We start from the raw sequence: 15,702 nt of genomic DNA on the forward strand, positions 1-15,702 counted from the left end.
GATCATTCAGAGAAGGGATACAGTTAATCTGTTATTTTTTTGTTTTGCTTCATCTGCACATGAGAAGAAACAACTACAGAAAGAGAAAAAAATCTTGCCTCCATTTCTGGATCAAAATAGTGTTAACTTGTGCAGCATTATATGCACCATAAAAACTGTCAAATAAATATTAACCAATTAACAGTGCATTGTTGGCAGCCAGTTTATAACCACATAACAAGAAAATCTCAATATGGATAAAAATATAATAAAAATATAGATTGCTTTCAGAAAATTAAAACTATGATCTGAGATACCAGTGCCCCTTTTACGCCTCTTTGAAGTTAAATGTATACCACTAGGACAGGTTGTGGAGAAACTATTTTTTTTAATCTCCTGAAACCGCTTGGACCAGATTATTCACAGGCCTCTGGCAATTTGAATCACTTTCATCCCTGTGAAACAGTTTCAGAGAGAGGTGTAGATCATTCCTAGTTTTTATGACACCGGAAGATTTGGGTATCTATTTCCTGAGTACCATGTATAGATCTTTCAATCATTTATTGTATATAATGAATAATTCATAGCTCTCTAGACCTCTATTTCTATGATGTCTTGCACCAAATATGCTCACAACATGACAATAATAATAATAATAATAATAATAATAATAATAATAATAATAATAATATATAACAGATATAGTTTGACACTATAATTCTAAGGTTAAAGAATTTTTATTATTAATGCTTATTGGCTTTTTTTTTTTTTAAGAAAGACCATTATGAATTATAAAGGAATAATTAAAGTGTAACAACATTTTACACAAACTGGACATTTTAAAAAACAAAAACTTTACCGAAAGAAAATACTACAGTTAATACACGGATTGGTACACTGAATAGAAAAGAAATAAAGGATATACCATGTAGTTTCCCCAGACTTATGGCACTTACCCTGACACACATGTCAGTAAGTGACCAGACTGTAATACTTTATTTAAGGAACGTGTTGCATATACCCCTCTTTCAGTTCCCTTTCATACCGAGAGCAAAAGCCATGGGAAACAGAAAAACAGCACTGATAACTTGTGCAATTACTGCTACATGGATGACTCACATAATTATAGATTTGTCCAATTATTGACAGTAAATGGTGTTTCACCTATAGATCATAGGGCTCTCCCTTATGTCAAAGTGTTGCTATTTTGTAACTGTCTTCCCCAAGAGGACTACTTACAGGGATTTAGTACAGGAACTCGCAGTCATGGGTTCATTACCAAGACCATACACGGGTGAGGGGTTAGGAGGAGGTACCATTTTACTGATTTTTTTCAAAAAAGATTTTTACTGATATAATTCAAATAACAAATATATACTAGAACTGACACACCAAAAACACGTAACAATTCTCCAAAATAGTGAGGGAATAACTTGTCTTGAAATGTTAAGAAATTGGTTCAACGTCCACCCCTCCACATTGAACGTCTGCTTACAGTAAGTCTGGGTACAATACATTGTGTTTTCGATACGCCCTTCCACCCCTGCCCCAATACACACACATACACACACACTCCACCCATGAGTAATTTTCCCTTCCCATGGCTTGCATTTCATTCTTGACTCATCCCACTGAGGTATGGACAGTAAAATCCAGTGCTGTGGACAGATGTTGCTGCATTTCTCACTCATGGCAAGTTTCCCCCACATTACATTTTGTTTCTTCCTCTGTTATGGTCACACAATACTCAAAGTACTTCGAGTGGCGCCCTACAGGTCCAACTTCCTGACTCAGGCAGCAGAAATGCAGTGCTGACGTCAGACACTGTACTCTGTGATGTCCTACTTTCATTTCAGAATGCGCACTGGGGTTCTGAAGCTGGAAATAAGATAAACATTTCAGAACTGCTTATAGGTTAGAATGAACAAAAAAAAAACCTTCTATAAATGTTTATTTTAGCAAAAATACCATAACTGGCCTGTATATGAACTTGTCTAAGCTCAGAGAATGCCATACTGTTCAGTCATGGATTATTTAGAGCAGTAAAAATATGAAGATGGTATTTAGTAAATTATAAACCAAACAACGTAGGTTTGATCATTTTGCAATCCAGAAGTAAGTCATAGCTCAGAAGGAAACCACACAATATAATGTAACCACAGCCATGGCAACATGACGAACGCCATGACAGGGTTACACAACAAAACAAAACTCCAATCCTATCAGCATTGTTTTTGGAAACATGACTTAGCTGACAATACCTGACTGACAATCTCTCAGTACAACGAAAGACTACCAGCAACTACAGGTTCCCATAAAGCCTTGCTCACTAACTTCAGCTTTTTTGCGTCCCTTGAAGCCCTAAATTGTGTTGAAACAAATATGCACCGTGATCCCGTGCAGCTGAACCTGTGAGGTGTTTTCTGCTGATGGAAATTTACCAGACCTCCAGTTTCTATACAGTGATTAACTTTTATGGTTAGCCTTTGCTCTCGCTGCATTACACACTGCATAGGCCTGTACAATAAAAACAAAGTATAAACTTTTATGAGTGCCGTGACAGGTATTCACTAGGCTAATTACCTTGTTATTCCTCAGAACAAGGACGAGAATAAAAACAATAACATCATGGAAAATTTGAAAAATTCCTCAAGTGGATAGAGCACAGCAGTATGAAGGGAGAAGGGTCAAAATGTCTCTCTTCCTTTTGGAATACTTGTTGTTGTTATTGTTGTTGTTGTTGTTATTGTTATTATTGTTGTTGTTGTTATTGTTATTATTGTTGTTGTTGCTGCTGCTGCTGCTGCCTACATTTATGGAAATACAGACATTGTATTTCTAGTAATTTTGTTTACTGGTTTAGTAACATGAAGGCAATATTGATGAGAATGGCTGAACTAAGCTCCACTTTGCTGTCAGGCTCTTCGTCATGAGGGTTTGGCTGCTGCCCGTTGAACTGCACATGACGTACGTGCGAATGCGCGCGGGCACTTCGCCAAAATGGGCGGGGCTTCTGACGTCAATAGTTCGCGGTCACAACACGGCTGATATAAAAGCCCTGCTCGCGCGAGGAGAACAGAAAGAAACAACGGAAAGCAAACTCTAAGGGTTTTGAAATTAGAAAAAGTTTTGTTTTAACACGGATTTTTGACGCGGGACCAACTATATAGCGAACTAAGTACACTGTTTTTGTGTGCGGATATATATTTTTCGACGTCACTTTATGTATTTAGAGCTGTCCCATCTTGCGCGTCGTCCTACTATGGTCATGATGGAGGTCCCGAACATCGACTGTGCCTCTCTCCGGGCGCTTTTGGAGGGAACTGAGTCCGGTTGTCTTGTTTTGGACTGCCGGTCGTTCTTCTCGTTCAGCTCTTCTCACATATCCGGGTCAACTAACGTGCGCTTCAGCGCCATAGTGCGCCGGAGGGCGCGGGGCGGACTCGGGTTAGAGCACATTGTTCCGAATGAGGACACGCGGAGAAGGCTGCTGTCCGGAGAGTACCGGACCGTGGTGCTGCTCGATGACCGGAGCTTAGAGCTCAGCCAGGTGAAGAAGGACGGGACTCTGATGCTGGCTGTGACCGCACTGTGTCGTAACAACCTCCGTGGAACGAACGTCTTCTTCCTGAAAGGTACGCGGTAACCAAACCCTGCTGTTGACTTCCTTCCCTGCTGAAAAAACAACAACAATAGAAACCCTCAGAGAGTTTGTAATGGTTTTAATGGAAACTCTAATGGTCCCTCTACTGGTAATTTGTTGTCTTCTACTTCTACTGATGGCATGTTATGTCTAGTGGATACTATTAAAGACCATAGATGGTTTTAATGGTCTAATGGTTTGTAATATATCTGTACTGGAAGCCATTAGAATTTCTGTTATGGTTTCTATTGTTTTTTTTCAGCAGGGTTTTTAAGTCTGCCTCTGAGGTTATTTATGGTTCGGTGTCCTTGTATGGTGAACCGGCTCAATGTTTACTTCAGCTGTTGCCATGTTATGTCAGGAGAGCCACTGGTTAGTGTTGTGCATGACGCAATGTAATTAAACACCTCTTCCTGTTTTATTTTACTCTCATAGGTGGCTTCGATACCTTTTCGTCCGAGTTTCCTGAGATGTGTACCAAAGCGCCCCCTCCACAGGGCCTGAGTTTGCCCCTGAGTGCCAACTGTCCTCCTGGCAGCGCCGACTCAGGCTGTAACAGCTGCACTACTCCTCTCTACGATCAGGTAAGGCTTCGTTTCATACGTGATATTTCATACACATTTCCAACATGAATCCTGTTCGATTCAAGTTCCTAATGAGGTGTGATGATCTTCCCTTCTTTTAGGGTGGCCCAGTGGAAATCCTGCCATTCCTCTATCTTGGAAGTGCCTACCATGCGTCTCGTAAAGACATGCTGGACATGTTGGGCATCACAGCACTCATAAATGTTTCTGCCAACTGCCCCAATCATTTTGAGGACCATTATCAGTACAAGAGTATTCCAGTTGAAGACAACCACAAAGCAGACATTAGCTCCTGGTTCAATGAGGCGATTGAATTTATTGGTGAGAATCTTTTGCTTATCCACTATCATTTCTCTGTCTTTGACAAAACAAGAGCAGATGTTAGCATACAGGCTTTGGCAGGCAAACACCAACCCTCCCCCTCCCTAAATTCAAATTTTCAAAAGTTCCCTCCGAAACGACCAGCTGGATGGACCAAGCTTGACAGTCACAATGGCTTACATCATCCCCTCTCATCCCATTTAAAGAGGTGCTCTCTTTTCATGGAAAGCAGCAGGCCATGGCTTAATCTGCTTTTTTAGGGGGTAACTTAGCATTCCTGTCTTCCTTTGTTCTGCACGAACAAAAGTGTGTTTCTCTGGCGCTGAGCTTGCCTTCCTCCCAGATCAATTCTCTTAGCGCGACGGGGTGGGGGTGGGGGGTTGTTCACCCCATTGTGTATTCAGACCTGTCACAGAGGGAGTGTTACCCCATCACCCACCCTTAGCCCCTTTTTAACTTCTTCCTGTTTTATTAATGAGACGACTCGCTCCGTTAGCAGTACTGTAGGCTGTGATTTGCAATTGAAATTGGAGGGTGGCAGATGAGACTAGGGAGGAGTTCCTATTAGCCATTTTCAGCTCAGGGTCACTTTTTATTGCCGACCCAGTCGTATACGTTCATTTCTTTCCAATTTGTGAAAATACAAACTTTGCTGAAATGTATAAATTTAAACTAACCTCTTTTGTTTCTTTTGTACAGACTCTGTGAGAAACAAAGGCGGCCGTGTCTTCGTGCACTGCCAGGCGGGCATCTCGCGCTCGGCCACCATCTGTCTGGCCTACCTCATGCGTACCAACCGTGTCAAGTTGGACGAGGCTTTCGAGTTCGTCAAGCAGCGGCGCAGTATCATCTCACCCAACTTTAGCTTCATGGGCCAGCTTCTGCAGTTCGAGTCACAGGTGCTCGCCACATCCACCTGCTCATCGGAGGCAAGCAGCCCAGCACTCAGCAAGAGTGGCACTGTTTTCAACTTTCCTGTCTCCATTCCTGTCCATGCTGGTGCCAGTCCACTGTCCTTCTTGTCTCATCATAGTCCCATCACCCCTTCACCAACCTGCTGATCAGACTTCCTTGTTCTTCTAAGACTGTTTCTGGAGGGTTTCAGACATCTAGGTCATTTTGAAATGTTTAGTAATAGGAGGTCCATATGATTCTATTTGTCTGAAAGATTATTATTATTAGATTCAAAACTACAGGCTGGCCTCAGGTCTTGTTGGTTCACATGATCACTGCAATGGTTTTCATTGCTAGACAGTTAAAATTGTACTTGTTGCAACAGTATTTCCATGCAATTCTGGATAGGAGTAGGTGGCTGGTCCAGTCTTGTTCCTCCAGGCTGCCTTTGTTTTGAAAACACTCCTGTTGTCTGAACTGAAGGGGACGGGCATTCATCAGAGTGTGAATGTGTGATGTTTGTTGGAGCTAACGTGAGGCTCCTGAATGTCTGTCTGCTGAAGTCACCGCAATTTGAGCCTTTAATCATTGATAATCATTGGCCTTCTGTTTTATGTATTGGTACAGGATAAAACACATGGTGTTAGAGTTTTCTCAGGAAGAATCATCTTTATTTCTTGACAGCCTTTATCTTTGTTTATCATACACACACAGTCTGAGGTGACTGCAAGTTGCCAGACTCTAAGGTGCTAACCTGAATGAATGTCCTCCTCTTTGTTTTTGTTTTTTTTCTCTTTCTTTCCTGAACAATGAATGTATTTATAATCTCTGGCTAGACTTTCTCTGCCTTAAGACAATGAAAGTGAAACATGTGGCTCATTCAAGGGCCTCTGTACCTTTCAGACCTTCATCCAGCCTACCAAGATGTTTGTTTCCTTGTTAACAAACATGAAATACCTCATATGTGTGTAATGTTGGCAGTCCTGTAAGATCCACAACCAGTACCAATGGGAGTGACTTTCAGGAGATTGTATTGATATGTGATATTTATTTACTAAATTAATATATTTAATATGGTATATTTTTTACGTCTTTGTGATATGCTTTGATACTGACAAATAAAATGTTTTGTTATACATGTGAATCATTTGTGTGGCATGATACATTTTCAAGAAGCATGACCATGGCTTCACATAACACATACTGGTTATATATAGAACTAAAAATAGTGTTATTAAACATTTTAACCAAATCAACCCAGGAACCTCCAAGCAGGGAATGATGGACACTTCATTACTGAGAATAAATGATGAAATGATATTAGCGGCACACTTGCGGTTGTATATGTCAGCTGCTGCTCTGTACAGCATTGTGATGGTGGTTTGCTATCACATTCAGAAATATCTGGGTGAAAGTGTTTTAAGAATTGGTTAGGACCCATGTTATAGTCTGAATGCTGATGTAGGTTTGACCTTATTACGTTGTCAACTGAGATCAGATTAGCACTCTGACGTACTCAGCACATCTGGACTCAACTCTGACCACAAGATCAACAAGTCTGATAATAAAACCAATGTCTTAACAGGATTATTACTCAAAACTGAAACAAACTAATAAACTGGATTTAAAAAAAGGAAATAAATATAATCGCTGGCATTAAAATTAAAACAGTTTGGAAACCCTTCCAACAAAAAGAAAAATAACTAAAAAAAGATTAGTGAGTGTGTTTTCAAAAATGTTAATTTATTATCATTATTACCGGTAACAGAGGATTAGTGTATAACAAAATGTTAATAGTGAAATTATATCAGTTCAAATGTGTTCATCTTCCTATCTTAAAAATGATAAATGTTCTATAAAACGTTGCATAGCTACACTTTAATTTTATACCTGTCTCCAGCCTTTTTGAATATCCTTAAAGCAGATTTAGGAATCTCTCAATTGTTATATTAACCTCTTAACAGGTCTTCTAGACATATCTAGTATAACTGCCATGCGCTGCCTTCTTCAAATCAGGTCTGAAGTCTAAGAGTGTCATGACAAAAATGTCCTTTTTACTATTTTTGCTTTATTTTCACAGTGGATCCAGAGCCTATCCTGGTAACACTGGGTGCAAGCTGTGAGAATTCACCCCGGAGGGGACACTAGTTCATCACGGGGCACCATGCATACACACACATTCGCACACTCATTCACACCTAGAGGCAATTTAGAGTGGTCAATTCACCTAAGTGCATGTTTTTGGACAGTGGGAAGAAACTGGAGAACCCAAAGAAAACCCATGCAGACACGGAGAGAACATGGGAAACTCTGCTCAGGCACGAACCCAGGACCCTGCGGTTGTGAGGTGGCAATGCTACTGACATTTCAGCTTTAATTAATAAATTTATTTACCTTCTTTCTAAAGAAATAGCAAAATGTAGGTATACTTTCATTCTTTTGCACTCAACTGCAATATACGGTAAAATTATAAGCATTAATGAGGCAATTTTTTTATAGTGAATAAACAGTTGGATTAATGGTTATGAACCGTTCATGCACAGATGAGACAAAATATACAACAACTTGAAGGACTGTAAAATATTTATTAACAGTCCGTATGCCTTTAACCAAGTAGTTTTAGATGTTGAAATGATAAACTAAGCTAAACTGAATATTAGAGGAAAATATATTTACGCATACTTGTTTAACCTGGCTCATTCTTAGTCTTGGGATTTATTTTTGTTAAATAGACTTTTATGCTTGTAGTAATTCTCATAGATTTATGGATTCGTTAGTGATTTATTATCATAAATATTATTATCATATTTACCATACTATCGTAAATACCTTGTTTTGAGCTTCTAATCTTTTAGAAGAATTATTATTACAACCTACAACTATTATAACCTTGTGTCTCAGCTGCTCCGAAAATACTCTCAGATGGTCAGAAGACTTTAGGGTGCAGTCAATGGAGAAATGTCTGTGGGAAACAGGTTGACCCTTTCACATTCAAACTGACTCGGCCATATGTAGCGGCACTCCACCCCGTGTGTCCCTGTGCACTGGAATTTCACACTGGTGGTGTTGTGCTGTATAGAATCATTATCAACGTCCTCCATTGTCAGAGGCACAGGGTCTCAGTGAGCTGCTCTGGTCCTTGTCAGTGGGTCTGGGGTGAGCACTTGGCCAGGCACTTCTCTGAGCACAATAGGAGCAGCTGCAAGGCGTTTGGGAAAAGTGTGACAACTATAGCGCACTTAGTGTTTGGCCATACATGGCTTTTCTAAAGCCTGTCTTGGGTGGCAGAGAGGAGTGCTTTCAGAGGCTCATTTATTCTCTTTTTGCAAATTAGCCCAACATTGGCAGTGACAGAAGCCAGCTGATCATGACTTAGTGAACCCTCTGTGCACAAAAGTCTCTACATTACCATTGTAGAAGCCTACAGATGTAAAGAAGAAAAAAAAAAAAACTATTCTCACAGCTGTTCTCTGTACCCAACCTTACAGTTTATAAATTGTTTGGGTTCAAATGCACACACTCTCCTGCATTTTTACACGCATCGATCAACAATACTTCATACCAGCCATCAGTGCACAGCTTCAGGTCCATCAGTTTTACAATGTATTGCCTGTTTACACTGGAACCAGATATATAAGCTAATAAATAAAATATGTGCAACCACTTTTTGCTGTATGAGAGTTCTAATAAAGAGTTTAGGTTAGTAGGGATTATGGATATATGATGTGATGGAGAAGACGTGATGTTTTATGCTTTATTACCTTTCCAGTCTTTAGCATCTATGTATTACATATTCAGTTTGGGTGCTGCATTAAGATTTTCACTTAGTGTTGGTGATAGTGGTATTAGATTTTCAAAAAAGTGTTACTGTTTTGTTTTGTGTATTTACACACCATTCATGCATTTAACTCAAATGGCTCACAGTTCAGATTTAACATTTAGGAGAACCTAATCATGACCTTGTTGATTCATCTGTGATTTTTGGTTTGGGTGACTGCTAAATAAATGGAAAAAAGGAAATATTTTTAAACCAGGGCCATCTTGGAACAATGACTGGCTAGTGCAGTTGACAGTTCTCGCTCTCTAACAGGAAGAGGAACAAAAAAATATCATATCGAAACACAATCCTACACACACTCAGATCCTGTCTCACATGCAGACGAACACAAACGAGATATCAGTCTGGGTAGGTAAGTCGAAAAGGTCAAGCATCAGAAGTATAGGAGGCATATTTTCTCAAATCATCAGCATTAAGCAACAGTGTTCACACCCACAAAGAGGAAGGAAGGGGTTAATGACCTCAAACTCAAACAACCAGACTTCCCACCCTCAAAGTCACAGAATTTGGCATTGTATTTAGATAATAAAGGTGTATTGGTGTTACACTGACACCCTAGTGGGTTTCCACATCTTTACCTAATCTGTCTTTAAATCCAGCTGACTATGGTATGATGAAGCTTTTTCTCTTTTGTATGATGAGACATGAGGGCCTGAATGAGTGGATTACATAGCTCATTACTCCAAAAGGAAGCATCAGATATTACTGTTGAGGGTGATAAATAATGATAAATGGCTTATGCTTAGTAATAAAACATTAGAGAGTCAAATTTGAAATGACCTTATCTTGTCATATGATTGCTTACATGATTTTAATCTATGTAAGATATTTTTGCTGTGTTATAACGTCATAGTTTTCTGTATTATGTCATATCTCCTTATAATTCTTCTGTATTATAAATTACTTTAATTCACTCAGTCACTTGTGTTATAATGTCAACCTCCTTTTTTTATTAGTCATATTGTCTCGGGAATAACAATCATAGAACCAGCATTTCTGAATATGAAGTTTTGTGGCCTAAAAGTGTTTAAAAAAAGTGATCATACGCAAAACAAAAAGTCAGGATGGTCAGTTTCAGGTCAGATGCTAAAAATACACTGATCACTATGACTCACTGTCTGATAATTGAGAAAAAGAAGAGATCTACATACCCTCTAATGCCAGACTGAGTGATTTTATGTACAGCATTTCCATTTATTTACATTTAATTCAACAAAATTACACTTGTTATAGGAGCTATAGTTATAGTTAGTTATAGTAATTATAATTATAGTAATTATAGTTCTAACACTAAGTGACAAGTTAAATAGATATAAAATCACACTAATATATCATTTATTATAATTCATTATGATCAACTTAATCATTATTCATAATTTAATGCTCAATAACTTTACACATAACAATACATATTATTATCAGCTCACACCTAACCACATATTTATTAAAACTTATTTAAAAGTTAGTATGGTACAAAGTGTTTTGAATCTACATTTTACCACACAGTAACTGTTTTGGATTCTTTGGATGGAAAGTTCCAGATATAAAAATGGTTAAATATATATGGTGCTACATACTGCATATTGGTGTAATGTTTGGAAAGTTTGATTATATTATAAAAGTGTACCCCACTACCCTAGTACCTCTAGCTGCCAAAAGGTTGAGAACCCTTGATCAACACTTACAACTATGATACATTCTGCTCCATCAGAATGTTGGAGAGCTTTTACCGATTTTTTTTCATGAATGTAGTAAACTTAATTTACTAAAAAAAGGCCCATGGATAAGTGGTGAAACTATGTGAAATCTAGTTGCCATGACATAGTATTACAAGACATATGGAAGAAAGGATCACGTGAACCTTTCTAAGACCGACTACTTTCCGTTCTCACAGAGAGCACCTTGATATGACTCACTGTCACTGTGGAATTCTCTTTCCTTTCTTTCACAAACCTGTGATCAAGATGGTGACTATGAGCTGAACTTTACTCGCTTAACATAACTAATTACATAATTAATAATACATATAATAGCAGACTTTAAAGACGGTCTTATTTTTATTTTTTTTTTTTTTAAAGGAATAACTTCTGCTGTGTGTCTGACTAACTGGGAGTATTCTAGGCATGAGTGGTATGTGCCTCAAACAGTCAGGGTTATGAAATGAAAACAGACATAAACACAGCCTGATTATTCATGTACCCTTTTAAGGTGTTTGTGTATTGGTAGCATAGTTAAGAGTCTCTGTGCATTAAAGATACTGTTTAATTTCATAAAAAAAAATTTAGGATTTCTTCCTTTGTAAGGGAAATAGAGGCAGGCAGGCAGACAGACAGAGAGAGACACACACATACACAGAGAAAGAGAGAGAGAGAGAGAAACTAAGAGAGATGTGGTCTATGAGAAAAATGGAGAATGACAGAAAAAAAGAGAGAGACAGGAAGAAAAACAGAATGATTTTAAAAGAATGAGAGACTGTGAAACACATAGTGAAAACTGATAAAGCTGATAGCAAGGTGGAGTGAAATACACTGAGGGATAGAAAGATTTATTTCAAATAGTTGTGAGAGACCTAAGAGATAGAAAGAGAGAACAAAGGAGAGACAGAGAGAGAGAGAGAGAGAGAGAGAGAGAGAGAGAGACTGACACAGATAGACAAGAGATAGATTAATTAGAAAAATTAGGTGAGAAAAGGACTGAGAGACAATGTGTGAAAGGGACTGAGAGGGAATGTGTGTGTGTGTGTGTGTGTGTGTGAGAGAGAGAGAGAGAGAGAGAGAGAGAGAGAGACTGACAGAGATAGACAAGAGGTAGATTGTTTAGAAGAAAAGGTGAGAAAAGGACTGAGAGACAATGTGTGAAAGAGACTGAGACAGTGAAAATGAGAGAGAGAGAGAGAGAGAGAGATGAAAAGACAAAGTGAGACAAAGAGGAGGAAGAGGCAGGAGACACAGGTCACCAGTGACCCAGGGAGTGTCACTAGCTGTACTGCTCAAGTGCAGCTGTAATGTTGAAATGTTAGTGAACAGCGACCTCTGGTGCCAGCTTTTGGAATTTGTTTGCATAGCACTTTCTCATATAGACTACATTTAAATTAGACTGTCAATAAACCACAGTTAATGATCTCCTATGAGTATGATTTGTCATAATCATGATCATAATAATGATTTCTCACTTATTAAACAATGGGCTTTATCATAGTGGATTTTGTCTCTGTTTTATAGATAAACAGAAATTTATTTATTAAAGCATTGTTTTCTCCATGGAATAGCATCATTATTTTGCCAGCCATGCTAACTGCCAATAAATAAATAAATAAATGAATAAATAAATAGCTTACTGTTAACGGATTACACTGTGAAGTGGAAGAATGTTTCCTTATCGAAGATGTACAGTACTGTGCAAAAGTCTTAGGCACATGCAAAGAAATGCTGTAGAGCAAAGATGCCTTCAAAAATAATGAAATTAAATGTTTCTACATAAAAAAAAATACTATAAAGAGCAGTAGACAGTAGTAAATGAAACAAAGTCAATATTTGGTGTGAGAACCCTTTGCTTTACAAAATAATTAATAGTCTCAGGTACAGTGTGTGCAGTTTTATAAGGAAATGAGCTGTAAGTGTTACTGAGCATCTTGCAGAAGCAGCCACAGTTCTTCTGGAGACTTTGACTGTCACACTTGCTTCTTATTTCTGCAGCAAAACCCAGCAGCCTTCATTATGATTTTTGTCTGTAAAGTGTCTCTTTTGTAATATGCTGCTTTACTGAAATACAAACATTTTTCTGTAACATTTAATTTTGTGCTGGAAAACTAATGTTTGGAAATCTAAAAAGTTTTTGTACTGAATTAATAATGTAGAAGTCATACAATAAAAATCTATAACAAACAAATTTGGGGGCAGACGTGGCCTAATGGTTAGAGTCTCGGACTTGTAACCTGAAGGGATTGTAGGTGGGGGGAGTGAATGACCAGCGCTCTCTTCCACCCTCAATACCACGACTGAGGTGAGACCCTTGAGCAAGGCACCGAACCCCCCAAACTGCTCCCCGGGCGCCGCAGCAAAAAAAGGCTGCCCACTGCTCCGGGTGTGTGTTCATGGGGTGTGTGTGTGTGTGTGTTCACTACTGTGTGTGTGCACTTGGATGGGTTAAATGCAGAGCACAAATTCCAAGTATGGGTCACCATACCTGGCTACACGTCACATCACTTCACTTCACTTCAAAGTTTGTACTAAAAAAAAAAAATAGGGTGCCTAAGACTTTTGCACAGTACTGTGTGTTATGTCGTCATTAAAAGTTATGACGTCACTGTAACGCACGAGCGAGCTTATTGCTTTACTTGTCACAAGTAAAACTTTCCGCCATGAAATTCACCTCGAGAAACTTAACCTCAATATATTAATTCGTGGCAACACTTTAATAAAAAAAAACAAAAAAAAAACACTATGTCACCTCAGCAGCTGTGTAATTTAGATATGACATATTCAATATTCTTCCACAAGAAAAAAAAAAAAAAAAAAAAAAAAGCCGAACCCTCTCCTCAGTGCTCAGTGTTATCAGGCGGAACGTACAGTAGGCGGAACCGTGTTTCTCGCCAGCGGCTCGTCTCGCGCTCTGACACGTCATTGGGCGGATAAGCGCGACTCGAGCACGTGCGGGCTGTTTTACCATTTCAAACTGCACGCGGGCGGGTTTTTCTGTTTGCTCGCTTGGTCATGTGAGCCTTCCCCTCAGTGAGTGTCGGGAATGTGACCGCTTTGAATAAGCAGGCTGAGGAGGACTCGTTCCTGTAGCTGACAGTTTGCATGTGTGAAAAAACCTTTCCTGTGTAATATGGGGAACAACGAGTCATCATCACTGTTTCCCCAGCAGCTCATCTCCTCAAATGAAGCGTGCAGAGCTGAATGGCAGACCTCCATCCGGCAAGGTTAGTTCTGCTTTTTTACTCATAAGTACCACTCTGACATACATAAATTAGTCTGACAAAATTCACCCATTTTTCAAATAAAATAGCCTATGCACGCAGTTGGGGTCATGAGATACACCTTTGCAGAATCTGCAAAATGTAAACAAATAAATAAATGAATAAATAAATAGAGGGATCATAAAAATTGCATTTTGTTTTTTATTTAACATTGCCCTAAATAATATTTCACATAGCTGATGTTTACATAAAGTCCAAAAGACACAATAATAACTGAATTTTCACAGTTCAAAAGTTTCCGTACACTTGATTCTTAATACTGTGTTGTTATTTGGATGATCAACGACTGCTTTTTATATTTTGTAATAGTCGTTCATGAGTCCCTTTGTCCCGAGCAGTTAAACTGGCCATACGTCTTCAGAAAAATCCTCCAGGTCCTGCACATTATTTGCTTTTCCAGCATCTTCTGCGTGTCTGACCCCTTTCCAACAGCGGCTATATGATGTTGAGATCTATCTTTTCACACTGAGGGCAGCTGAGGGACTCGTACACAACTATTACAAAAGGTGCAAAAATTCACTGATGCTGATCATATATATATATATATATATATATATATATATATATATATATATATATATATGTAGCGTAAATGTTGAATATTTACACTATCTATCTATCTATCTATCTATCTATCTGTCTGTATACACACACATACACACACACACACACACACACACACACACATATATATATATATATATATATATATATATATATATATATATATATATATATATGTGTGTGTGTGTGTGTGTGTGTGTGTGTGTGTGTGTGTATAGTGTAAATATTCAACATTTACACTAGATATATTCTATTTATATCCTATAAGTTGGCATACAGTAATGTATTTAAAATTTCAGTGCTGCGACTAATACATATATTTTAGATGTGATATAAGGATATGAATTCCTTCCATATGGATAATGCTTATAATGGTATATTGATATTTTTAAGTATTGTCAACTCTACACAGCTGTCATATACAAAAAAACGTAATCACATACTTTGGCCTTGTCAAATTCACACAGCACTGCATGCAAGATCCTACACTTGATAATCTAGAAAGCGTGTTATGAAACCGCAGCAGCATTGTTTACGTGATTTATATGGCGTCTAGTTATCCTGATGCCTCTCCTGGTCTGTGGATTTATTGTATTGGGTTGCGCTTGACATTCTGCTGAAACTGCAGGTTTGTACTACAATTTCGCTTTATGGAGTCCTATTTAAAGTCCTTGCATTGTAATGACTGTATAACTCATCCCACTGGTATATGGCTCAAAGCACAATTAGACTGGTGAGTTGAAAATGGCTCAACATTAACATAAATAAGATATGGTATATAAGGTATATTTGCAATATAATTGTAGTATTTGCTTACAAATTCACTGCTGCGGCAACTTCACACTTTCAGAGAAGATGGTCTTAAATGGTATATAACACTGTAATAGCAAAGAAAGGG

General features: G+C 38.4%; 2 protein-coding genes across 3 annotated transcripts in view; both read left to right on the forward strand.

The window, feature by feature from the left end:
• The first annotated feature begins 3,058 nt into the window (after positions 1-3,058).
• Positions 3,059-6,565, forward strand: dusp1 (dual specificity phosphatase 1). The gene is made up of 4 exons (XM_026940745.3): positions 3,059-3,614; positions 4,058-4,206; positions 4,308-4,527; positions 5,227-6,565. The coding sequence occupies exons 1-4, from the start codon at positions 3,203-3,205 to the stop codon at positions 5,586-5,588; spliced, it is 1,143 nt and encodes a 380-aa protein (XP_026796546.3). The 5' UTR covers positions 3,059-3,202; the 3' UTR covers positions 5,589-6,565.
• Positions 6,566-13,894: 7,329 nt separating this feature from the next.
• neurl1b (neuralized E3 ubiquitin protein ligase 1B) overlaps positions 13,895-15,702 on the forward strand; it is a 35,258-nt gene continuing 33,450 nt past the window's right edge. For both annotated transcript variants that reach the window (XM_026940721.3, XM_026940723.3), the window contains exon 1: positions 13,895-14,183. In XM_026940721.3, coding sequence (XP_026796522.2) covers positions 14,090-14,183 — 94 coding nt within the window. In that variant the 5' untranslated portion in view covers positions 13,895-14,089. The remainder of the gene's footprint in view (positions 14,184-15,702) is intronic.

This window comes from Pangasianodon hypophthalmus, chromosome 7, assembly GCF_027358585.1.
Source record: "Pangasianodon hypophthalmus isolate fPanHyp1 chromosome 7, fPanHyp1.pri, whole genome shotgun sequence".
Classification (NCBI taxonomy): Eukaryota; Metazoa; Chordata; class Actinopteri; order Siluriformes; family Pangasiidae; genus Pangasianodon; species Pangasianodon hypophthalmus.